Source organism: Microcaecilia unicolor, chromosome 7, assembly GCF_901765095.1.
Source record: "Microcaecilia unicolor chromosome 7, aMicUni1.1, whole genome shotgun sequence".
Lineage (NCBI taxonomy): Eukaryota > Metazoa > Chordata > Amphibia > Gymnophiona > Siphonopidae > Microcaecilia > Microcaecilia unicolor.
In genome coordinates, this window is record NC_044037.1 from 245,154,586 (window position 1) to 245,179,952 (window position 25,367).

At 46.5% G+C, this 25,367-nt stretch overlaps 1 protein-coding gene across 1 annotated transcript in view; it reads left to right on the top strand.

The window, feature by feature from the left end:
* CCDC148 (coiled-coil domain containing 148) overlaps positions 1-25,367 on the top strand; it is a 314,748-nt gene that overhangs the window by 15,007 nt on the left and 274,374 nt on the right. Inside the window, 2 exon segments of the mRNA XM_030210638.1 lie at positions 6,838-6,903; positions 22,502-22,623. Coding sequence (XP_030066498.1) covers positions 6,849-6,903; positions 22,502-22,623 — 177 coding nt within the window. The 5' untranslated portion in view covers positions 6,838-6,848.

Consider the following 25,367-nt stretch of genomic DNA (forward strand, 5'->3'; position numbering starts at 1 on the left):
TTGACTCTACCCTTGGCTCCTGCTTTTAGTCTAGCCCTTCTTTTGACTCTATAGTTAAGCTCTGTGTTTAAGCCAATCTCTGTGTTTAGCCAAACTCTGTTCCTGTTTTCCCTGTTCTGTTTCCTGTGTGTGTAGTTCTTGTCTGTTAATTCTGAGAGTCTGTAGAAGCCAGCATCGTCCCTGATTACTTCACTGCTATGCACCTGTGTCTGCTGCCTCTCAGTCTGCCTGGCCTTTCCCTTTCCAGCTGTGGGTGCTGGTAAGCACATTTCTTCTTTGTTCGTCTTCCCCTAGTCTGCTTAATCCTTTGCCTGCTATGTTTGCTTCCTGGCTCTTGAACTCTGTTTCTGCCTAGTTCTGTTCCTGTGTGTGTTTGAGCCAGGTTCTGCTCCTGCTCTATGTTTGAGCTAGTTCTGTCCCAGTTCCCTCCTAAGCCAAGTCCCTTTCAGAATCCTGTTCCAGCCAAGCCCGTTCCAGAATCCTGTTCCAGTCAAGCCAAGCCCGTTCCAGAAGCCTGTTCCAGCCAAGTCAAGCCTGTTCCAGAATCCTGTTCCAGCCAAGCCTGTTTGGGAATCATGAATCCTGTCCCTGCCTTGTTTATTGTCTTGCTTCTGTTATTCTTGTTGCCTAGCTCCTACCCTGTCTTGCTTGTCTAGTTATGCTTTGTCTTGTCTCTTTCAGTCTAGCCCTGTCCGGATCCAGTCCTTGCCTTGTCCTTGTCTTGCCCTTTTCTGGACCCAGTTTTAATCTACTTCCGTGTTTTGCCTTGTCTTGCATTTCTGGGTCCCAGTCCCAGTTTTAATCCAGTTCTGAGTCTTGCCTTGTCCTGTCTGGGTTCCAGTTCTGGCCCTTTGCCTTCTTTTCCTTGCCTTGTCTGGATCCGGTTCTTGTGTTGTTCATTGTGTTTAGTTACCTCTGTCCTGCCTTGTTGAGTCTGTTAGTTTATCCTAGTCCAGTCTGTTCTGATTCCTGCCTGTGCCAGCCAAGGTGATTTGTCTGCCAAAGCTCCGGCTTTGGTCCAAGGGCTCACCATTACTGACAGTTGTGACAGAAAAGAAGAAGATGAGGCAAGAGATGAAATGGAAGAGCCAGTCTGGAAAAGGATCTAGGAAAGACTGACAAGTGGAGAGTAGAAGAGATTGGGACAAATATAGAAAATAGAAAATGTATTGTTATTTAATACTTTAAGAACTGAGATGTTCCAGTAATTTTTTTCCCTATTTTTGTATTTTGCAGAGTACAGGAGAAAATACATTTCTGTTTCTCTTTTACCAGTATATTTGTATTGCTTATAAAGTCTGTCTTTTTCTTGGGGGTCTCCATTTCAATTTTTATTTGCATGATTTTTGGTCTCCCTTGTACCACATGAGGGTCTCTCCATGTTCTGAATGTGTGACTAAGGTGAAGGATTCCGCTAACATCTGGGAGGTGATCCAGGAAATTATAGGCTGGTGAGCCTGATGTCTGTGCCAGGAAAGATGGTAGAGACAATTATAAAGAACAAAATTACACATCATATTCAAAACATCAACAGTTCGTCGCGTACTTTCCTGAACCTCCACTAACCTAATTGTAGAGGACTCAAATACAAATTAATACATGCATCTACCTTCATATACCTCTGCACAAAAGCATGGAACAAACTACCGAACACCATAAAAATAACACGTAACAACAAACTTCAGGAAATTACTGAAAACACACTTGTTTGAAAAAACTTACAATAAGAATTCTCCTTATAACTTGATTATTCTATATCTAACCAACCACCTACTAATCCCTCTAAATCCATATTATCATTATTGGTCATCATATATTATTGTTTGTTTGTTTTTTTATTATGTGTTATGTAAATTATTCCACAGACATATCTTCCTTATTTCTTACATAGTAATATGTTAATTTAAAACAAACCTCTTACCCTGTTCATAACTATATCTTTCGTAATATAATGTAAGCCACATTGAGCCTGCAAATAGGTGGGAAAATGTGGGGTACAAATGTAGCAAATAAATAAATAAAGCATGGATTAATGAGACAAAGCCAACACAGATTTAGTGAATGGAAATGTTGCCTCACCATTCTACTACATTTCTTTGAAAGGGTGAACAAACATGTGGATAAAGGTAAGCCGGTTGATATTGTTTATCTGGATTTTCAAAAGGCATTTGACAAAGTACTTCATGAAAGACTCCAGAGGAAATTGGAGCGTCATAGGATAGGAGTTAGTGTCCTACTGTGGATTAAAACTGGTTAAAAGATAGAAAACAGAGAGTAGGGTTAAATAGTATTCTCAATGGAGAAGGTTAGATAGTGGGCATAGGCGCCCCGTATAAGAGGCTTGGGGAGGCTAAGCCTCCCCAGCCCAGCTGTGAACTTCCCTGCGGCCACGCCTACCTCTAAATGCAGCCCAAGACAAAACTCGACGAAATCTTCTGTTGAGTAGCGCAGCGGCAGCCGAATGAGACCGGCCGTCGCTACTCTCCACCCACAGCCAGCATAACATAAGAAAAAAAAGAAGCGCGGGGCCGCAGCAGCCTTCAGACATGCGCTGTCGGGTCTGCCAGTCTCTGCCCCGTGACGTCAATTTCCCGTTCCGGGGTCAGAGGACCGGCAGAGCCGACAGCGCATGTCTGAAGGCTGCTGCGGCCCCGCGCTTCTTTTTCTTCTTCTGTCAGCGCAGCTGTTAAGAGGCCCGGGCTGGAGGGAGAGAAGAGAACGTGGTCACTGGCGGGAAATGGTAGGAGGAGAGAGAGGAAGAGCAGGGGAGAGCCAGGGGACATGGACAAGAGCAATACAGAGCCAGAGAGCGATAGGAAGAGAAAGAGGGGCCGTGGAAAAGAGCAGGGGAGAGCCAGGGACATGGAAAAAAGCAGGGGAGAGCCAGAAAGAGATGGGGAGAGAAAGAGGGGCCATGAAAAAGAGCAGGGAGAGCCAGGGACATGCAATAAAGCAGGAGAGAGCCAGAAAGAGACGGGGAGAGAAAGAGGGGCCATGGAAAAGAGCAGGGGAGAGCCAGAAAGAGATGGGGAGAGAAAGAGGGGCCATGAAAAAGAGCAGGGGAGAGCCAGGGACATGCAATAAAGCAGGAGAGAGCCAGAAAGAGATGGGGAGAGAAAGAGGGGCCATGGAAAAGAGCAGGGGAGAGCCAGAAAGAGATGGGGAGAGAAAGAGGGGCCATGGAAAAGAGCAGAGGAGAGCCAGGGACATGGAAAAAAGCAGGGGAGAGCCAGAAAAAGATGGGGAGAGGAAAGAGGGGACATGGGCAGGAGAGAGAGAGAGAGAAGCTGCTGGGGAGAAACTGGGGGAGACCCTAGCTGTCAGACTGAGAAATGCTGGCTGGATGAAAGGAGGGAGAAAGAGGAAAAATGCTGGAAGGAGGGGGCAGAATGAGGGAAGACGCTGGTAGGGAGGGAAAGAGGAAAGACACTGGAAGGATGGGGTGAGAGAGGACATGCTGAATGGAAAAGGGTCAAGAGAGAGAACTGTCTAGAAGGAAGGGGAGATAGAGGGAGACAATGGACGGAAGGATTGGGAGAGGGTAATGGGTGGAAGGATGGAGAGAGAAAGAGGGATGACACTGGATGGAAGGGTAGGAGAGAAAGAAGGAAGGTGCTGGGCATGGATGGAGGGGAGGGAAGTTTATGCACATGGATGGAGGGGAGTGAGGAGAAATGCTGGATATGGATGGAGGAGAAACTGTTGAATTTAAGAGCTGGATCGGGATACTGAAGGATAGGGTCAGGGCTACAGATGGTAGACAGGACACATAAGGACACAGGAGGATGGTGGACATGGTGAGAGAAAAAATATCAAATAGAAAGAAGACACTGGGACCAAAGCGAATAGAAAAACTAAATGACCAGACAACAAAGGTAGAAAAAAGTATTTTATTCAGAATTTATTAACTGGAATATGTCAGCTTTTGGAAATGTGCATCTGTGCTGTTTTGCATGTATGTTTCAATTTTTCTAGTATTGCTGCATGCTGAGTCTGACTTATTGAGGTAACTTTCCAGTTCAGTATTTTGCCTTCATATCTGTTGTGTCATGTGTTTTTCATGTGTGATCAAGGTGCAGTATTCTGCTAGCGTGTAGTATTTTCAGCCCTTTTTGGTGTTTTTTTTGTTTCACGAGGTAGTGTATTGGTGTTTTAGAGCCCGGTGTAATTACAGTTCTGCCTTTCCATACATAAGGGTGTTGCTTGTCCTGTCCTTGGAATTAGTGCTGTTATGGTTTGGTAAAGTTATGAGTGTGTTTTTGCACAAGTTTGTGTATAGTGTTTTCCAGTGGAGAGATTGTGTATTGGCCTTACTGAAGTGGCACCAAATCATCAGAAAGGGTTTTAGAGCCTAAATCATGACACACTACCTCTTGAAGGATCTACATAAAAGGAGCTCACTTTCCACCCTAAAAGGGTTTTTTGTGGCTCTACATGAGAATTATGATATTATGATCCCTTGTTTCATATTATTGACAGTCTGCATTTTCCGTATGGTTGGTATATTGGTTTATTAAGGTCTGCCCAGTGTTATGGTACAGTAAGGTTTATGAGTGTGTTTTTGCACAAATTTGTGCATAGTGTTTTGCAGTTGAGGAATTGTGGTTAGTACATGCTTTGAGCAACCACTTTATTTTGACATATGATACATATTTAATATCTAAATTTAATAAAAGGTATTAATTGTGACTTATTTTTTACTTATTTTTTTTCTATGTTGTCAGACAAATATGGATGTAAGCCCCGCCCCTGGCCCCACCCCTGGCCCCACCCATAACCCCACCCCCTTTAGCCTCCCCAAACAGTTGGGCCACCGACCGCCTATGATAGTGGGGTTCCACAGGGGTCTTTGTTGGGACCTTTGCTTTTTTTACATATTTATAAATGATCTAAAGATGGGAGTAGGTAGTGAGGTAATTAAATTTGCTGATCACATAAAGTTATTCAAAACTGTTAAATTGCAAAAGGATTGTGAAAAATTACAAGAGGACCTTATGAGACTGGGAGACTGGGCATCCAAATGGCAAATGACATTTAATGTAAGCAAGTGCAAAGTGCTGCATTTGGGAAAGAGGAACCCGAACTATAGTTACATGATGCAAGGTTCCACATTAGGAGTCACTGAACAGGAAAGGGATCTAGGTATCATCATTGATGATAGTTGAAACCCTCTGCTCAGTGTTTGACAGCGGCTAAGAAAACAAATAGAATGTTAGGTATTATTAGGAAAGGTATGTAAAATATAAATGAGGACATTATGACGCCTTTGTATCGCTCTGTAGTGTGACTGCACCTCAAATACTGTGTGCGATTCTAGTCACCGTATCTCAAAAAAAGATATAGTGGAATTAGCAAAAGGTACAGAGAAGGGCGATGAAAATGATAAAGGGGATGGAACAACTTCCCTATGAGGAAAGGCTAAAACAGCTAGGGCTTTTCAGCTTGGTGAAAAGATGGCTGATGGGAGATATGACAGAGGTCTATAAAAATAATGAGTGGAGTGGAACAGGTATATGTGAATCGCTTGTTTACCCTTTCCAAAAATACTAGAACTAGGGGGCAAGCAATGAAGCTACAAAGTAGTCAATGAGAGGAGTTCCATCCTCTTTATCATTCCACCTGGGCAGAAATTCTTCGAGACATATCCTCGGTGCGAGAGGATAGTGCATCTCTTGGTAGACAGGTCCTGGCTACAGGAGTACTTCTTACTTCACTAGGGTGATGCTCTCTTTCTAGAAGACCTCCCTCCTCCAAGGCAGCACAGGGGCTGCCAGACTGAAGGAGGGACTTCTCTACAGCATCTCTGTAGTTCTCCTCTATCTACCGCTCTCTCTTCCTCAGCTCCTCCAAGTCTGCTACTCTAGCATCAACAGAACAGACCCGTTCTCAGAGAACTAGGAGCTGTTTGCATCGGGCACACACCTATAACTGCTCCCCAACTACATGTGACACTCAATTCAAATAACTGGATAGCATCACTCTCGCTGTTGGACTGCTGTCTCCATCTTAGTATTTCTGAGTTTTTCAATAATTTAAAACTTGCTAAGGTATTAAGGATGTTAGTCTAATATAAAAAAAAAGTCTTTAGCTTATATGGTATATTGTGTGATTTATTTAGTGTTTTCTTCTTAGAAAATAATGAAATGTAATTAAAACTCTGTAAGAGCACTGCTCCCTTGTTATCCTAATTACAATAACTGACTATGAATATTTGTGCTAGGGGTGGGTGGGAGTTGGAATTAAAGACTAAACTAGGTTCTACTGTGCCTTCTAGAGGCTGTCTGTTAATGTTGTAAGCTGTGGCGAAAGTTCAAGGTAACTCAGTAATCTGATTGCCCTTAATACCCTTTGTGAATATTCTACTTCCTCACACCTTAATTAACACCTAATTTGTTTTGTTCCATTATGGCAGAAAAATGTCCAACTGTTAGGAATGCCCAAATCCTGCCTCAACATGCCCCTGACACACCCACTTGTGATTTGGATGCACTTCAAATGAACTGCATAGAAAAAGTCTTAAAATGGGTTTTGAAAATAGTGATTTGGATGTTTTGGGAAAAAGCATCCAAGTGTGCTTTGTGCTACTTTTTGGATGTTTTTCTGTTTCGAAATTGAGTCCCTTACTATGTTATAGATTCTTATTTAGTATAGAAAGCGTGGGGTGGTGTAAAAACTACATTTTGCACACAATGCTAAATTTTAAAAGAATTGTGAAAGAGTATAGAGCTCTGAACATTATGGACAAATGTTTGTCTTATTTATTTACTTACTGTTAGAATTTATTGCCCACAATTCACTCACATCGTCTGTTTTACCTTTCTCCACCTCTGCCTCCAGATTAAGCAAACATGAGTGGAAGGGACCTGCGAACATTCATTACAACTCACAGAACCAGAGACATAGGTATGTATATGTCATTATATCATTCAGTTTAGTTACCAGTTTTAAGTTTTGTGGTTTATGTGTTTTTAAAATTGCAATGTTTTTATTTCTTCTTTACACCATTTTGAAAAAAAATCAAAGCTAAAATACTTAGGTTCGCTAAAAAGCTATAAAGTGAAAAATACTTGGGAGCCTGTGCTAAGGTTTTACATCTTCCCCTCTATTTACTGAGCCATTCTAGTGGCTGCCATGTGCTAATGCTAACACAGCCCATTCACTAATGGGGTCTAATGTGGTAATTGCCACATTTACCCCCTTATTGTGTATAAACTAAACATGACCAAGACTGAGCTTCTTATCTTTCCCCCTAAACCAACCTCTCCTCCAGGGCCGTGCCAAGGGTCTCTGGCGCCTCCCTGCAGACTACCAGTTGGAGGTGGTGGCACCCCCCCCCCCCGCACCTGCCTGGCTCCAAGGCAGCGATTCCCTCTCTCCCTGAGCCCTACCCTCCCACCCATCCATGCCCATCTGTCCCCTGCCCCCGCCATTCATCCCGATCAAGCAATTCCCCTCTCTCCCTTCCATGAACCCTGCCCTCCCATCTATACTCCTCTCTCCCCTGCCCTCCCGCTCCCATGTAGGAACTGCCCGCCCTCTTCTCCCCCCCAAGATCCCTTTCCTTTTTTTTTTCTTTTAAATTTACCTTCCTCCGGCAGCGCAGCATCAGTGAAGGAGGCGGCGCTCCCAGTCCCGACGTCTCTAGCCTTCCATTGGTTCGCTCAGTGTTCCGCCTTCTTCTGACGTCAAGGATGACGTCAGAAGAAGGCGGGACACTGAGCGAACCAATGGAAGGCTAGAGACGTCGGGACTGGGAGCGCCGCCTCCTTCACTGACGCTGCGCTGCCGGAGGAAGGTAAATTTAAAAGAAAAAAAAAGGAAAGGGATCTTGGGGGGAAGAAGAGGGTGGGCAATTCCTACATGGGAGCGGGAGGGGCAAGGTAAGCACGCAGCGGCGGCGCCCCCCAGAGGATGGCGCCCCCCTGCGGCGCTTACCCGGCTTACCGCATCGGCACGGCCCTGCTCTCCTCTTCCCCCATTCTCTATTTCTGTGGATAACGCTCTCATCCTCCCTGTCTCATCAGCTCGTAACCTTGGGGTCATCTTCGACTCCTCGCGCTCCTTCTCTGCACATATTTAGCAGACTGCTAAAACCTGTCGTTTCTTTCTATATAATATCACCAAAATTCGCCCTTTCCTTTTTGAGCACACTACCAGAACCCTTATCCACACTCTTATCACCTCTCGCTTAGACTATTGCAACTTGCTTCTCACAGGTCTCCCACTTAGCCATCTCTCTCCTCTTCAATCTGTTCAAAATTCTGCAGCACGACTTATATTCCACCAGTGACGCTATGCTCATATTAGCCCTCTCCTCAAGTTACTTCACTGGCTCCCTATCCATTTCTGCATACAGTTCAAACTCCTCTTATTGACTCTGCAGCTTCTCAGTATGTCTCCACTCTCATCTCCCCCTACACTCCTCCTTGGGAACTCCATTCACTGGGTAAGTCTCTCTTATCTGCGCCCTTCTCCTCCACCGCTAACTCCAGACTTCGTTCCTTTTACCTTGCTGCACCATATGCCTGGAATAGACTTCCTGAGCCGGTACGTCAAGCTTCATCTCTGGCCATCTTCAAATCTAGGCTAAAAGCCCACCTTTTTGTTGCTGCTTTTAACTCCTAACCCTTACTCACTTGTTCAGTACCCTTATTTTATCATCCCCACCTTAGTAATTCCCTTATCTCTTATTTGTCCTGTTTGTCTGTCCTAATTAGATTGTAAGCTCTGTTGAGCAGGGACTGTCTCTTCATGTTCAAGTGTACAGCGCTGCGTATGTCTAGTAGCGCTATAGAAATGATAAGTAGTAGTAGTAGTAGTGCGACTTAAGTTGCACTTGCAAATCCGGTCATAGTCTGGATTTGCACGTACAATTTAATTAGCTTATCAAGCCAATCAAAGCTGATAATTGCACTTAACAATCAATTATTGGCACTAATTGGCAGTAATTAGAATTGACGCACATAATTATCTAAGGTATTCTATAAAGTGATGTTCATGGGGCATGGGCATATCATGGGCATTTCTTGAATTTACATACAGTGTAATAGAATATGCCCATTCTGCACATAATTTAGTTATTGGCATTTACAGCAGGTTTTCATTGGCAGATAATGGCAGACACAGATAATGGGCACTGGGCGTATTCTATTAACTACGCCTAGATTTAGGCATATTCTATAAGCTGCTCCTAACTTTAGGCATAGTTTATAGAATACGCCGAGGTGTGATTTTTTTTAACGCCAATTTTGTAGGCATGATATATAGAACCTAACCCTAAATGTGCATTACATGTAAAGGCTCTACGTTAGCTGTTGGGGTGTTCTCAGTATTTTGCTGTTCAGTTAATGCAGAGAACATTTTTTATGCATGTAAAATAAATGGCAGATAATATGATGCAGTTAGCCACACCTATTTAGATATTCCCATTTTATTTGCTACATTATCTGTAAGGCAGAGTCCCTGCCCATTCCCCTCCCATTCCACCCCTATTCTGCATTAGGTGTTCAACATAGAAATTGAAGGGTGTTTAGCAAAAACCTGATAAGTCCACTTTAGGGACAAACAGAGATTTTCTTACTGACATATTCTTTCATAGAGCTTTTCATTATCTACTTTACTTATTTTTGCTGAAAAATATGTCAAGCCCTCGTATTAGCCACTGTAAAATTTTATTGTGTCTGGCTTTGTACAAAATCCTGTTAAGCCCAAAAGAAGTAGCCCCACAGGAAAAGAAATAAAAAAGGCTAATTTTCTAATCTATTAATCACTTCTCATGCACAATAGTTTTGTATCTGCTAACTGCTAATATAATTAATTTTAATTAGCTAATTTAGGTCAGTTTCATTAATTTGTATTGATAGTTTTTCATAGTAATACTTATTTGGGCCATGTTTTATTAAGTATGCATTGTTCAAGTGCCCAGAATCTGTATCTGTGCAGAATGGTGACAAAATTAGATGTCAAATGGGGTTGACTCCAAAATTCTAGTGGGAAACCAAGAAGTTGCAGCTGGCTGTTTAAGGTGAGTGGACCTAACAGGTTCTTGCATAAGTAAGTTGTTTTAAGTACTACTTTTGTGATGTACAATAAACATCACATGGATATACACATTTTTATATATAACGTTAGTTTGAAGGTGTCCCTTTAAATTTATGGAAAAAAAATTCCAACCTATATAAAGCATTTATAACAAATGGAACCTCAAACCTCCAAGCAAGGGACAATACAAAAGTATTTAACAACCCCTTGTGTAATCAGGAGTAGGTTAATATCATAGGTTCCTTCCAAGAAGGAAAAAGAGAAAAAAACCCAGACGCAAAAACTCAAATTACATGAGAAAAATGAATGGGATGAAAAACTCTCTTTCCCTCTTGTAAACAGCCATTAAACGAACACCAAACCCAAACTAACCCAGCCTGACCCCAGCCCATAAGAAGACTACCTAAGGAAAACCCCCCTCCATCTATATTCAACAATTCTCCTCTCTCCCTGCCCTCCCCTCCCCTCCATCCATCCATGTGCAGCAACCCTCTTCTCGCCCCTGACCTGCCCTCTCCTCCATCCATCCATGTGCAGCAACCCTCTTCTCTCCCTTGACCTCCCCTCCCTTCAATCCATCCATATCCAGCAACCCTCTTCTCTCCGCTGGCCTTCCCTCCCCATCCATGTCCACCAACCCCCCTCTCTCCCCTACCCTCCCCCCATGTCCAGCAACCGTCCTTTCTCCCCTGCCCTCCCCTCCATCCACCCATGCCCAGCAACCCTCCTCTCTCCCCTGCCCTCCCCCTATGTCCAGCAACCGTCCTCTCTCCCCTGCCCTCCCCTCCATCCACCCATGCCCAGCAACCCTCCTCTCTCCCCTGCCCTCCCCCCATGCCCAGTAACCATCCGGTCTCCCCTTCCGTCCCCTCCCCTCCCCTGCCCCCGTGTCCATCAACTCTTCTCTGCTTTCGTTACCTCCTGTGAGTCCTCCCGTCAGCTCGCCTCCAGCACAGCGTTCCTTTTCCTCCTGTGAGTCCTCTCGTCAGCTCGCCTCCAGCGCAGCATTCCTTTGTTCTGTCCTCTGACATTATCACGTCTTGGCGCGGGGGCGGGACAGAGAGGGAAGTCTCTACTGCGCATTTGCGGGTGAGTCGGTCACCTTTTATTTATATAGTTACATATTATAAACTTTAACAATGTTAATCATGAAAACTCTTGAAACGAAAATAACAATCCTTATGCGATACACCCAAAAGGAAAGCTCATATAAAGAAAAAATACTAACCATAAGGCAAGTTAAACATGAAGATACTCAAGAAATGGTGGGAAGGGGTCATTAGTAAATCAAATACAGCTGGGAGATTTTACATACTTGAATATAAATTAAAATACAAATGATAATTTTATTTGAGTATGAGTAATAATCAAATTCGGCTACAAACTAACAATTCAAGAGACATTAAACTGGAGTATTGAAAGGAGTGGAGACTATCAAGTGAACAGGTGATTTGTGTGCTGATAGAAAATTCTTAAGATGGTCAGGTTCAAGAAAAACATATGCCTTAGCCTTAAATTTTACAAAACACAAGGAAACAGTAGGGAAAATTGCCCTTCCAGAGCCAAGAGCTGAGATTTATAGGCCAAAAAAGGCTTTCATCTGAGTGGCCCTGCGCTGGTCCATTTCCTGAGCGCGCCTGGAAAAAGGGGATTTTTTTTATGGTGCTGGAACTTGACGTGCGGAATAATGAAAACCAGCGAGTGTGTCACGGCTGTGGCCGTGACCACCCTCAGACTTACCCTGTTTCTGGGAGTCAGTGGCTGTGCTGGCTTCTGCTTGTCTCTGTGTCTGTCTCTGTCTTAGTTTCTCTCTGGCTCTGTGTGCTGATTGCCCTACTGAACCTCACCTGTGTGGGCTATGCCTCTTCCAAGATGGCTGCCGCCGACTCCTCTATGCCAGTATCCAAGATGGCTCCCGCTGGGCTGACTTCTCTGTGTGCCAAGCCTCTGTTTGGATGCAAGGTGATTGCTGCAGCTGTGCCTCTGGTGTGGAAGGGCTTTATTAATCACTTAGAGACTACAGCCCTTGCCTTTGCATTTCGTCTAAGGGCCCTGGTATGTAGAGTGTTCTGTACACTGCTACATTGTTTGCTCTGTGTGAGTTTCTATGTTTGTTAGCTAGCTTGGGCACAGCTTTGCTTGTTAGCCTGGGTGTAGCTTTGCTAGTTCTCTGTGTTTGTTTCCAGTGTATGACTTGTTAGCTTGGGCACAGCTTTGTTGTTAGCTGTGTATAGCTTTGCTAGTTCTCTGTGTATGTTTCCAGTGTATGACTTGTTAGCTTGGGCACAGCTTTGTTTGTCAGCTGGTGTATAGCTTTACTAAGTCTCCTGAGTTTGCTCTGTGTATGTTTCCAGTGTATGACTTGTTAGCTTGGGCACAGCTTTGGTTGTCAGCTGGTGTATAGCTTTACTAAGTCTCCTGAGTTTGCTCTGTGTATGTTTCCAGTGTATGACTTGTAGCTTGGGCACAGCTTTGTTTGTTAGCTTGTGTATAGCTTTACTAAGTCTCCTGAGTTGCTCTGTGTATGTTTCCAGTGTATGACTGGTTTGCTTGGGCATAGCTTTCCTACTAGCTTATGTATAGTTGACTAGTCTTCTGGTGTTTGCCTGCTGGTTTTCCGTGTGTGTTTCTTTTGCTTCTGGAGCTTCAGCCCTTGTTCAGTCTGTTGCTAGTACTCCGTGATACTGAAGCTCCAGCTGTAGTCTTGTTCCTTGACCTGACCATTGCTTTAAACCTGCCTACTGCTGGAACCCAGACATTCCCTGCCTGTCTGCCTTGCCTTCGCCTAGGTGCCTGGGGGCACTCCTGGATCCTCATTCCTGTTGTTCCTACTTGCAAGTTCCAGTTCCGGTTTTTCCTGTAAGTCCTGCCGGCCGCCCGAACCTGAGGGCTCAACCCTCGGGGAAAGGTGGTTAAGCGTAGGTGAAGCCTAGGTCCAGTGTGTTCCAGTCCAGCGGGTTCCGGTCCCATGGGTTCCGCCCCAGTGTGTTCCAGTCCAGTGGGTTTCACTCCTGTATGTTCCAGTCCAGTGGGGCCATTCCAGTGTGTTCCAGTCCAGTGGGCTCCACTCCAGTGCGCACCCGTCCGGTGCGTTCCAGTTCCGTGTATTCCTGTGTAGAACTCCAGTCCGGGGTTCCGGTCCAGTCTTGTCTCATCTCTACCTTGAAGGTGATTTTGCCTGCCACTGCCGCTCCACAGTAGTGGCCCAAGGACTCACGAACCCAGTGCTCCCGGGGAAGAAGCCTGACAGTATGCCATGGTCCTCGAGCACGCGACAGCGTGTCCATTTTCAGCCTGAGACCTTAATGCCACCCATTGACTTAGTGGTAAGGTCTCACGCGCTAAATGGTTGCTAAGTGTCCAGAGCATGCTAAAATGCCAGTTACCGCCGGGTAAGTTCCCCATGGTAGAAAATAGAAAATACAGTGCAATCCGCTTAAGTGCATGGGTCTGGAACCAAAGAAATACATGCAGTTAACCGGAGCGTGCACTTAACCGTTGTGACACAAAGAAGCTTGACATCTGATAAACATATGTACAGTACTGTTTATTATACATACAGTATACAGTCTCCGTTAACTGACGTTATACAGTCTCCGTTAACTGACGTTAAGCTTACTTGAAGTAATCAGTAATAGTCCTCTGTACACTCTTGTGTCTGTGAGTTCCATAGACTACGTCTGCCAGATGGTAAAAACTGTCATAGCAGTGACATCCAGTGGCCTCCAGATAGGCCCACACGGTGTTGAGACTCTCCAGCGCTCTTGCAAAAGTGACAGGAGGTTGTTGAATTTCGTCAGCATGTGCCTCGCTGCTCATTTCATCATCTGTTTCATCATCAGCCATTGCCTGCGTATAGGCACATATTAGGACATCAGTGCTATCATCAGCTGTTTGTAGATCGTAATCAACAGCTAAGTAGTGATGAAACTGCTCTTCAGTAACACAGGCTGGGATGTCAATAACCTGTTCATCTGACGCGTTTGCAACAGCTGCATCTGTTTCGTCCCTCTCCACATCCCTAACAAAGCTTTTCCGCTTGTAGTAGTTCACAATGGTTGCCTGTGTAACATGATTCCAGACTTCTTTCTGCATATGTAGGGAATCCAACAGTGATAGATTACGAGCCAGTTCAACAGCATGTTTATCCTTGCCAGTCTGGTCTTCCATAATGCTCATCAGACAACGTAGCACAAGAGACAGATAATGTTCTCCGAGGACAAGCAGGCTGCTTGTTCTCACTGATGGGTGACGTCCACGGCAGCCCCTCCAATCGGAAACTTCACTAGCAAAGTCCTTTGCTAGTCCTCGCGCGCCCGCGCGCACCGCGCATGCGCGGCCGTCTTCCCGCCCGAAACCGGCTCGAGCCGGCCAGTCTTCTTTTGTCCGCACTCGGTACGGTCGGTTTTTTCGCCGTGTCGAGCCCCGGAAAGTCGACCTCGCGCGTCCAAAGTTTTTTTGAGCGTGTTTTTTCTTCGGAAAAGCTTTGTTCTAGTGCGGGAAGTGCTCCGGAAACCCTCCCCGGGTTTCGTGTCAATCCTCCCCGTACTTCCAGCTTTTTGCCCCGATAAGTTTTCTTTCGCCGTCGGGGTAGGCCTCTTTCGGCCTCGGTCGAGATTTTTCTCCCTCTAAATTTTGGTGCTTCAATTTTCGCCATTTCGGCTTTTGATTTCGCCGGCGTGATTTTTCCGCCCATGACATCGAAGCCTTCCAGCGGCTTCAAGAAGTGCACCCAGTGCGCCCGGGTTATCTCGCTCACTGATCGCCACTCGTCGTGTCTTCAGTGTCTGGGGGCTGAGCACCGCCCTCAGAACTGCAGTCTGTGTTCCCTGCTTCAAAGGCGGACTCAGGTAGCGAGACTAGCCCAGTGGAACGTGTTGTTCTCGGGCTCTTCGTCGGCATCGGCACCGGGATCTTCGAGTGCATCGACGTCGTCAGCGTCCAGACCATCTTCCTCGGCCGCCCTTGCATCGAGTGCATCGAGGCATCGGGCCTCTGCATCGGCGCCGAGACATCGGATAGCTGCATCGACGTCGGTGGTACCGGGACCTCGTCTCCTGATGTCGTCGGACGGTGGTGCATCGAGTGGAGTGCAGGTGAGGGCTGTCCATTCCCCTGCTGGTGGCGGTGAGCCCTCGGGTGGGTCTCCTCCTACCCTGAGGGCTCCTGCGGTACAGCCCCCCCGAGATCGACCCTCTTCGGTCTCGGCCCCGAGGAAGCGACGGATGGATTCTACGTCCTCCTCGTCGGTGCCGGGGAGCTCCGGTGACATGCTTCGGAAGAAATCGAAGAAGCATCGACACCGGTCTCCTCCCCGTGTCGGCACCGAGAGCTCTGGGTCGCCGAGGGATTCAGCACCCAGCAGGCATCGGCACCGAGAGGACCGCTCACCCTCTGTTCAAGAGGTGTCGATGCGCTCCACTCTGGACAGCCCGGAACAGCCTCCTCGCCCGGAACAGGTTCTGACGTCGACGCCTGCATCGACCTCTCAGCCTTTTTCTGCAGCCACTCTGAACGAGAGCCTCCGGGCCGTTCTCCCAGAGATTCTGGGAGAGCTGTTGCGCCCTACCCCTCCGGTACTGGCGGTGCTTGCGCCTCCGGTACCGTCGAGCGTGGCGCCGGCTGGCCCACCGCCCAGGTTGAGGTCCCCGACGTCGGTACCGCGTGCGGTGCCGACCGCGGCCACCTCCCAGGAGGGCTCCCCGACTACGTCGGCGGAGGGAGCTTCGCCGATGCGGGCGAGGGAGTCTACCTCTTGACGCCCCCGTCGTGGACGTGGTTCCACTGAGTCGAGCAGGGCGAGGTTGCAGACACAGGTTCGGGAACTTGTGTCTGACACCGAGGGTGAGGCCTCGTGGGAGGAAGAGGAAGACCCCAGATATTTCTCTGACGAGGAGTCTGAGGGTCTTCCGTCTGATCCCACTCCCTCTCCTGAAAGGCAGCTTTCTCCTCCTGAGAGCCTGTCTTTCGCTTCCTTTGTCCGGGAGATGTCTACGGCCATCCCCTTCCCGGTGGTTGTGGAGGACGAGCCCAGGGCTGAAATGTTTGAGCTCCTGGACTATCCTTCTCCACCTAAGGAAGCGTCCACTGTTCCCTTGCACCATGTCCTAAAAAAGACATTGCTTGCGAACTGGACAAAACCCTTAACTAATCCCCACATTCCCAAGAAGATCGAGTCCCAGTACCGGATCCATGGGGACCCAGAGCTGATGCGCACTCAGTTGCCTCATGACTCTGGAGTTGTGGATTTGGCCCTAAAGAAGGCTAAGAGTTCTAGGGAACATGCTTCGGCGCCCCCGGGCAAGGACGCTAGAACCTTAGACTCCTTTGGGAGGAAGGCCTACCATTCCTCTATGCTCGTGTCCAAGATCCAGTCTTACCAGCTCTACACGAGCATACACATGCGGAACAATTTGCGGCAGTTGGCGGGCTTGGTTGATACTCTTCCCCCCGAGCAAGCCAAGCCTTTTCAGGAGGTGGTCAGGCAGCTGAAGGCGTGCAGAAAATTCCTGGCCAGAGGAGTTTATGACACTTTTGATGTTGCGTCCAGGGCCGCTGCTCAGGGTGTGGTGATGCGCAGGCTCTCATGGCTGCGTGCCGCCGACCTGGAGAATAGACTCCAGCAGCGGATTGCGGACTCGCCTTGCCGTGCGGACAATATTTTTGGCGAAAAAGTTGAACAGGTGGTAGAGTCTCTCCACCAGCGGGACACCGCATTCGACAAATTCGCCCGCCGGCAGCCTTCAGCCTCTACCTCTACAGGTAGACGATTTTTCGGGGGAAGGAAGACTGTTCCCTACTCTTCTGGCAAGCGTAGGTACAATCCTCCTTCCCGACAGCCTGCGGCCCAGGCTAAGCCCCAGCGCGCTCGCTCTCGTCAGCAGCGTGCGACTCAGCAAGGCCCCGCGGCTCCCCAGCAAAAGCAAGGGGCGAGCTTTTGACTGGCTCCAGCAGAGCATAGCCGACATCCAAGTGTCCGTGCCGGGCGACCTGCCAGTCGGAGGGAGGTTGAAAGCTTTTCACCAAAGGTGGCCTCTCATAACCTCCGATCAGTGGGTTCTGCAAATAGTCCGGCAGGGATACACCCTCAATTTGACATCAAAACCTCCAAATTGTCCACCGGGAGCTCAGTCTTACAGCTTCCAACACAAGAAGGTACTTGCAGAGGAACTCTCCGCCCTTCTCAGCGCCAATGCGGTCGAGCCCGTGCCATCCGGGCAAGAAGGGCTGGGATTCTATTCCAGGTACTTCCTTGTGGAAAAGAAAACAGGGGGGATGCGTCCCATCCTAGACCTAAGGGCCCTGAACAAATATCTCGAAAAAGAAAAGTTCAGGATGCTTTCCCTGGGCACCCTTCTCCCCATGATTCAGCAAAACGATTGGCTATGCTCTCTGGACTTGAAGGATGCCTACACACACATCCCGATACTGCCAGCTCACAGACAGTATCTGCGATTTCAGGTGGGCACACGCCACTTCCAGTACTGTGTGCTACCCTTTGGGCTCGCCTCTGCGCCCAGGGTGTTCACAAAGTGCCTAGCTGTGGTAGCAGCGGCACTCCGCAGGCTGGGGGTGCACGTGTTCCCATATCTCGACGATTGGCTGGTAAAGAACACATCAGAGGCAGGAGCCCTGCAGTCCATGCAGATGACTATTCGCCTACTGGAGCTACTGGGGTTTGTGATAAATTATCCAAAGTCCCACCTTCTCCCAGCGCAGAGCCTCGAATTCATAGGAGCTCTGCTGGATTCTCGGACGGCTCACGCCTATCTCCCAGAGACGAGAGCCAACAACTTGTTGTCCCTCGTCTCGCGGGTGCGAGCGTCCCAGCAGATCACGGCTCGGCAGATGTTGAGATTGCTGGGCCACATGGCCTCCACAGTTCATGTGACTCCCATGGCCCGCCTTCACATGAGATCTGCTCAATGGACCCTGGCCTCTCAGTGGTATCAGGCCGCCGGAGGTCTAGAGGACGTGATCCACCTGTCCACGAGTTTTCTCGACTCCCTGTATTGGTGGACGATTTGCTCCAATTTGACTCTGGGACGTCCCTTCCAAATTCCTCAGCCACAAAAAGTGCTGACCACGGATGCGTCCCTCCTGGGATGGGGAGCTCATGTCGATGGGCTCCACACCCAAGGAAGCTGGTCCCTCCAGGAACGCGATCTGCAGATCAATCTTCTGGAGTTACGAGCGATCTGGAACGCTCTGAAGGCTTTCAGAGATCGGCTGTCCCACCAAATTATCCAAATTCAGACAGACAACCAGGTTGCCATGTACTATGTCAACAAGCAGGGGGGCACCGGATCTCGCCCCCTGTGTCAGGAAGCCGTCAGCATGTGGCTCTGGGCTCGCCGTCAAGGCATGGTGCTCCAAGCCACATATCTGGCAGGCGTAAACAACAGTCTGGCCGACAGGTTGAGCAGGATTATGCAACCTCACGAGTGGTCGCTCAACTCCCGAGTGGTGCGCCAGGTCTTCCAAGCGTGGGGCACCCCCTTGGTAGATCTCTTCGCATCTCGAGTGAACCACAAGTCCCTCAGTTCTGTTCCAGGCTTCAGGCCCACGGCAGACTGGCATCGGATGCCTTCCTCCTGGATTGGGGGGAGGGCCTGCTGTATGCTTATCCTCCCATCCCTCTGGTGGGGAAGACTTTGTTGAAACTCAAGCAAGACCGAGGCACCATGATTCTGATTGCTCCCTTTTGGCCGCGTCAGATCTGGTTCCCTCTTCTTCTGGAGTTGTCCTCCGAAGAACCGTGGAGATTGGAGTGTTTTCCGACCCTCATCACACAGGACGAAGGGGCTCTTCTGCATCCCAACCTCCAGTCGCTGGCTCTTACAGCCTGGATGTTGAGGGCGTAGACTTTGCCTCTTTGGGTCTGTCAGAGGGTGTCTCCCGCATCTTGCTTGCTTCCAGGAAAGATTCCACTAAGAGGAGTTACTTCTTCCATTGGAGGAGGTTTGCCGTCTGGTGTGACAGCAAGGCCTTAGATCCTCGCTCTTGTCCTACACAGACCCTGCTTGATTACCTTCTGCACTTGTCTGAGTCTGGTCTGAAGACCAACTCCGTAAGGGTTCACCTTAGTGCGATTAGTGCATACCATTACCGTGTGGAAGGTAAGCCGATCTCAGGACAGCCTTTAGTTGTTCGCTTCATGAGAGGTTTGCTTTTGTCAAAGCCCCCTGTCAAGCCTCCTACAGTGTCATGGGATCTCAATGTCGTTCTCACCCAGCTGATGAAACCTCCTTTTGAGCCACTGAATTCCTGCCATCCGAAGTACTTGACCTGGAAGGTCATTTTCTTGGTGGCAGTTACTTCGGCTCGTAGAGTCAGTGAGCTTCAGGCCCTGGTAGCCCAGGCCCCATACACCAAATTTCATCACAACAGAGTAGTCCTCCGCACTCACCCTAAGTTTCTGCCAAAGGTCGTGTCAGAGTTCCATCTGAACCAGTCAATTGTCTTGCCAACATTCTTTCCCCGTCCTCATTCCTGCCCTGCTGAGCGTCAGCTGCACACATTGGACTGCAAGAGAGCATTGGCCTTCTATCTGGAGCGGACACAGCCCCACAGACAGTCCGCCCAATTGTTTGTTTCTTTTGATCCCAATAGGAGGGGAGTGGCTGTAGGAAAACGCACCATATCCAATTGGCTAGCAGATTGCATTTCCTTCACTTACGCCCAGGCGGGGCTGGCTCTTGAGGGTCATGTCACGGCTCATAATGTTCGAGCCATGGCTGCGTCGGTAGCCCACTTGAAGTCAGCCTCCATTGAAGAAATTTGCAAAGCTGCGACGTGGTCATCTGTCCACACATTCACATCTCATTACTGCCTGCAGCAGGATACCCGACGCGACAGTCGGTTCGGGCAGTCAGTTCTTCAGAACCTGTTTGGGCTTTAGGATCCAACTCCACCCCCCGAGGGCCCTGTTTGTTCTGTTCCAGGCTACACTCTCAGTTAGTTGGTAAATTTTTTAGGTCAATCTCAGTTATGTCCTCGCCGTTGCGAGGCCCAATTGACCATGGTTGTTGTTTTGAGTGAGCCTGGGGGCTAGGGATACCCCATCAGTGAGAACAAGCAGCCTGCTTGTCCTCGGAGAAAGCGAATGCTACATACCTGTAGAAGGTATTCTCCGAGGACAGCAGGCTGATTGTTCTCACAAACCCGCCCGCCTCCCCTTTGGAGTTGTGTCTTCCCTTGAAGTGTATTGTCTTGCTACATACTGGACTGGCCGGCTCGAGCCGGTTTCGGGCGGGAAGACGGCCGTGCATGCGCGGTGCGCGCGGGCGCGCGAGGACTAGCAAAGGACTTTGCTAGTGAAGTTTCCGATTGGAGGGGCTGCCGTGGACGTCACCCATCAGTGAGAACAATCAGCCTGCTGTCCTCAGAGAATACCTTCTACAGGTATGTAGCATTCGCTTTGTTTGAAATTGGCTATTATGCCCTGATCCAGAGGTTGGATCAGAGAGGTAGTGTTTGGTGGCAGGAAGACCACCTTGACATTAGACAGCCTGACATCATCACTGTGTGCAGCACAATTATCACAAAGCAACAAAATCTGACGCTTTTGTGCCCGAATTTCCCCAGTCATCCATGAATTTGCGTTAGCCTCGTATGACACAGGAAGTCGCTTAACATTCTTGAAGCAACGGGGCTGTTTGCTCTTTCCAATGATGAGTGGTTCCAACTTCTCACTCCCATCCATATTGCAGCAAAGGAAGATCGTCAGTCGGTCCTTCGACGTTTTACCTCCTGTAGTTTTGGCTTGTTTGAATGCAAGTGTTCCATCAAGAATCGCTCGCCAGTAGAGCCCGTTTTCGTCAGCATTGAAAATGTCACGAGGTGCAAACTCATTCAAGATGGTAGGAAGAACTGAAACAACCCAATTTTCAGCACCAAAGTCATCAGCGTCTTGTTTCTCACCATGCTGTTTCTTGAATTTTATGTTGTTCCTCTCCTTCCATCTTTCCAACCATCCAACAGTGGCTTTGAATTCAGTTAGTCCAAGACTTTCAGCTAGCTGATTAGCTTTCTCCATAAGCAGTGGACCACTGACAGGAAACTGTCTGTTTCTGACTTGAGAAAACCACCGAAGAAGAGCATCTTCTACATCCTCAGCTTTTCCCGCCCGTTTTCGTTTCCGTTGTGGATTTGTATTGTTTTGCCAGTCTTCCAGAAGCTGGTCTTTTTGCTTCAAGATACGTGAAATTTGACTGGGATTGACACCATAATCTTTAGCAATAGATGCTTGACTTTGTTTGTTTTCTAATTTTTTAAGAATTTCTATTTGTTCAGCCAGTGTTAAAGTCTTACAGTTGCGCAATGATGACGACAACTCCAGTGTACACTCTAACAGCTTTCTTTCGCTTATTCTGCCTGTGGCAGTTAACCAATGAGATTTCAAATTTACCGCCCCTTTGTCACATGCCAATCATCTTCCATATTCCGTGTGTGCGCTTATGCGGAGTCTTCCCTGCAGAGGAGTGGTCTTAAACCATGCATATAAGCGAATCTTGCACTTATCAGTGATGCGCTAAACCGAAGTTTGTCCCCATAGAAATTGATGGCACCAAAAACGGGACCAAAGTGCGGCAAGCAGTTAAACAGAGCATGCGCTTATCCGACGTACACTTTAATGGAATGCACTGTATTTTCTAACGCATGTTTTGGGCACGCACTAAAAATGGAATTACCACCTGGGGCATGCGGTAGCTGGGCAGTAGTGCCAATTTGATGTGCATTGGATTCGCGTAGGCACCCATTCGCCTAAGTAATAGGGCCCCTATGTGTTTTTATAAAGCAGTCCCAAAATAGGTACCTCCTTTGACTTTCTCTGTAGGCAATCCATTCTAAAATTCGGCTTTCCAATAAATTATGACTTAAGCCTTCGCTCTGTTTAACATATCTCCTGTTGCATAAGAAAGTTATTACATGAAGGTTCTACAAAGACAAACATAATTTTTGATTGACCAGACTGAATGAAGACCTCTTTCATATTATGTTTTATCTTGTTATAAATTACAAGAAATGCATTGAAAAGTTTCCATGTACCGCATACCATGATTTGTAGATTTCTTATAAATAATGTGTGTTCCATTATATTTATTTATATCCTGCCAATTGAAGCTCCTAAGGGTACAACTAACATCAGAAATAGCAAGAAACAAACTGTGAATATGTAACAGTTCAAATAATAGAAAACAAACATTTAGTAATATATGTAAGACCACATACTAAAAGCTTCTCTAAACTGGAGCACCTTTAGTTTCTTTCCCTATATACAGTTATTGGAACAGAGTATTGATTCAGCAATTTCATGTTCTTGTGGAAACATGACTATAGGTTGAAGAGCTATTTGTAGTCCACATCCGGATGTAGTTGTAATTTAGAATCTAGCATTTTAAGACTGTTTCTTCAAAATGTTAAATGCCCCCTTTTTTTTCTTTTTTGGTAAGCATAGATAGTCTTGTGGTTCATATGAAAAATGGTATTGGCAGCAGGAAGTATAAACCAGTTGACTACCAGCAACTACAAGCGATTACGGAAGCCAAGAAACTAGAAAGTGCTAACATACAATTAAAGGTAAGTATTTGTATACACTGATAACAGTTTGTTGCATGACTGGATATAATAATTTGCTGAGAGCAGTAGACTGAAAACAAGCATTTTTCACTGTAAAGGAATTTTAGAACAGCATGTCGTAACGTGTGGTTGGAGGGGTGTAGCCTTAGGAGCAACAAGAACAAGCATTACTTCACAAAATGGTAATGAAAATTAAAAAAATTTATGAGGAAACTTAGGGGTCCTTTTAGTAAAGTATGTTAAGCAATTAACACACGAATTAGTGGTATGACAGCTTGCGTTAATTTGCACATTAACTGCATGTTAGGAGTGAGAACTATGCAGGTCATGGTTGGAGAATGGGTGTAGACTGAATACTGCCCTTAAGACAAGGTACTTACCGCACACTAATTGGCACTTACGCAGTTAATGCAAGTTTACTTACTGCCTCCTCAGGAAGAGGTGCTAGATGCAATCAGGTTTACCATGTGCTAATAAATATTTCTGTACAGTAATTGCAGAGGGCATGCCCCAACAATTATATTACTGCACAACCTTTGCTTTTTCTGTATATTATTTTTTGCTGTTAAGGCATGGTAAGTGCAAAAACTTAACACACTTTAGTAAAAGGGCCACTTAGTAATGGGAAAGAACAAGTAAACCAGGAGTCCTGTGTAGTAATCGATGCCAAGTTTCACAAAAGTATTAACATAAGCTAAAACACCAAATAATGTACATTATTCTATTTGCAAGTATTTGTGTGTGTTTGCTCTTTTAGGGTGTCATTTACTAAAGTGCGCTACACTGTTAATGTGTGAATTAAGGTGTGCTAACTTCTATTGCAGAAGCATGCTAACAGTTACCACAGTGTCTCAACAGTTTGCGCATGCTAATTTGCACGTTAACTGCATATTGAGTTGGGGACAGGAACTAGGCAGGTCATTGGTGGAGAATAGGTGTGGACTTCATAATATGGTGAGCAGATGGTGCTTAATACGCACTAACTTTCATTTGTGCAGTTAGCGTGACTGTTCTTAGCACCTCTTCAATAAGAGGCACTAAGTGCCACCATACTAATAATGACTAGATTCTTCACACACTAATACACATGTCCATGCATTAATTCCACAGTTCATGCTAGACAGACCCCAACAATTAGCGCACAGCCTAATTAATGTGTGCTGATTTCTGCTGTTAGGGCGCAGTAAATACAAAAATTTAATGCACTTTAGTAAAAGACCCCCTTGGTGTACATTATTTGGCTTTTGGAACATTAATGCAAAATCTATTCAAACATAGGTAATTAACTATTTAATTATATAACTCAGCTCATTGTCTATGAATGTATAACTAGATAACATGTATTTAAATGTGTGACAGTAAACACAGATCCATTTATTGTAAGATAAGAAAATTAATGAGCTCATTTTCGAAAGAGAAAAACGTCCAAAAAAGCAGCATAAAACAGCATTTGGACGTTTTACTCACAAAAACATCCAAATCAGTATTTTCAAAACCTATTTTCAGACGTTTTTCTATGCTGTTCATCTGCAGTACGTTCAAATCTCAAGGGGGCATGTCAGGGGTGTGTTAAGGGCAGGATTTGCGTGTTCCTAACACTTAGACATTTTTCAGCCATAATGGAACAAAACAAAACAAAAATTAAAGACGTTTTGAGCTAGACCTGTTTTTATAACGAATAAGGCACAAAAAGGTGCCCTAAATGACCAGATGGCCACTGGAGGGAGTCAAGGATGACTCCCCAATACCCCCCCAGTGGTCACTGACCCCCTCCAACCCCCCAAAATGTGAATAAAAATATGACTTTCCAGCCTCTATGACAGCCTCAGATATTATTGCCAGGTCTATTAAAGCAGCATGCAGGTCCCTGGAGTAGTGTAGTGGTCGGTGCAGTGCACTATGGAGTGGAGGACTTGGGTCCCTATGGGGCTCATTTTCAAAGCACTTAGCCTTACAAAGTTCAACCTATGGGACTTTGGAAGGCTAAGTGCTTTGAAAATATGCCTCAGTGTCCCTCTACCTGTCACATTAATGGTGGAAACTATGACCCCTCCCAAAGTCACCAAAACCCTACTGTAGCCACATATAGGTGCCCCCTTCACCCAAAAGGGCTATTATAGTGGTGTACAGTGGGGGGGCAGTAGGTTTTGGGTGGGTTTTGGAGGGCTCAGGTGATAAGATAAAGGAGCAAAGGTGAGAAGTGTACCTGGGAGCATTTTTATAAAGTGCACAGAAGTGCCCCCTAGGATGCCCCATTGCTCTCCTGGGATATCTGGAGGACCAGTCTTCTAAAAATGCTGGCTCCTCCTCCCAATGGCTTGATTTTCTACGTTTTACACTTATTAATTTTTTTTTTTTTAATGGACCAAAAAACAAAACATCCAAAGCACAAACCCTTTTTCACAACAGTATTTTAGAAAATAAAAGATAAGACGTTTTTCTTTTTCGAAAATGACCTTCTTTCCTATTCAGATTTTGGACGTTTTGTGCAAAATGTCCAAAGTCATACTTAGACTTCATATCAAAAATGCCCCTCCACATACACTTCAGTCAGGTATGGTTAATTTTTTTTTTTTACAATAACAGTAACGTTCTGATTTTTAACACATGTAACATACCCAAAGTGATTTGCACTTTAGTTAATGCGTGTTAATTAATACCTGATAATAGTCCGTGTTATTGCAGTATATTAGCCTATAGATCAACAGTATTGCAGTAGCTAGGGAAAGGGGGCAAACTGAATG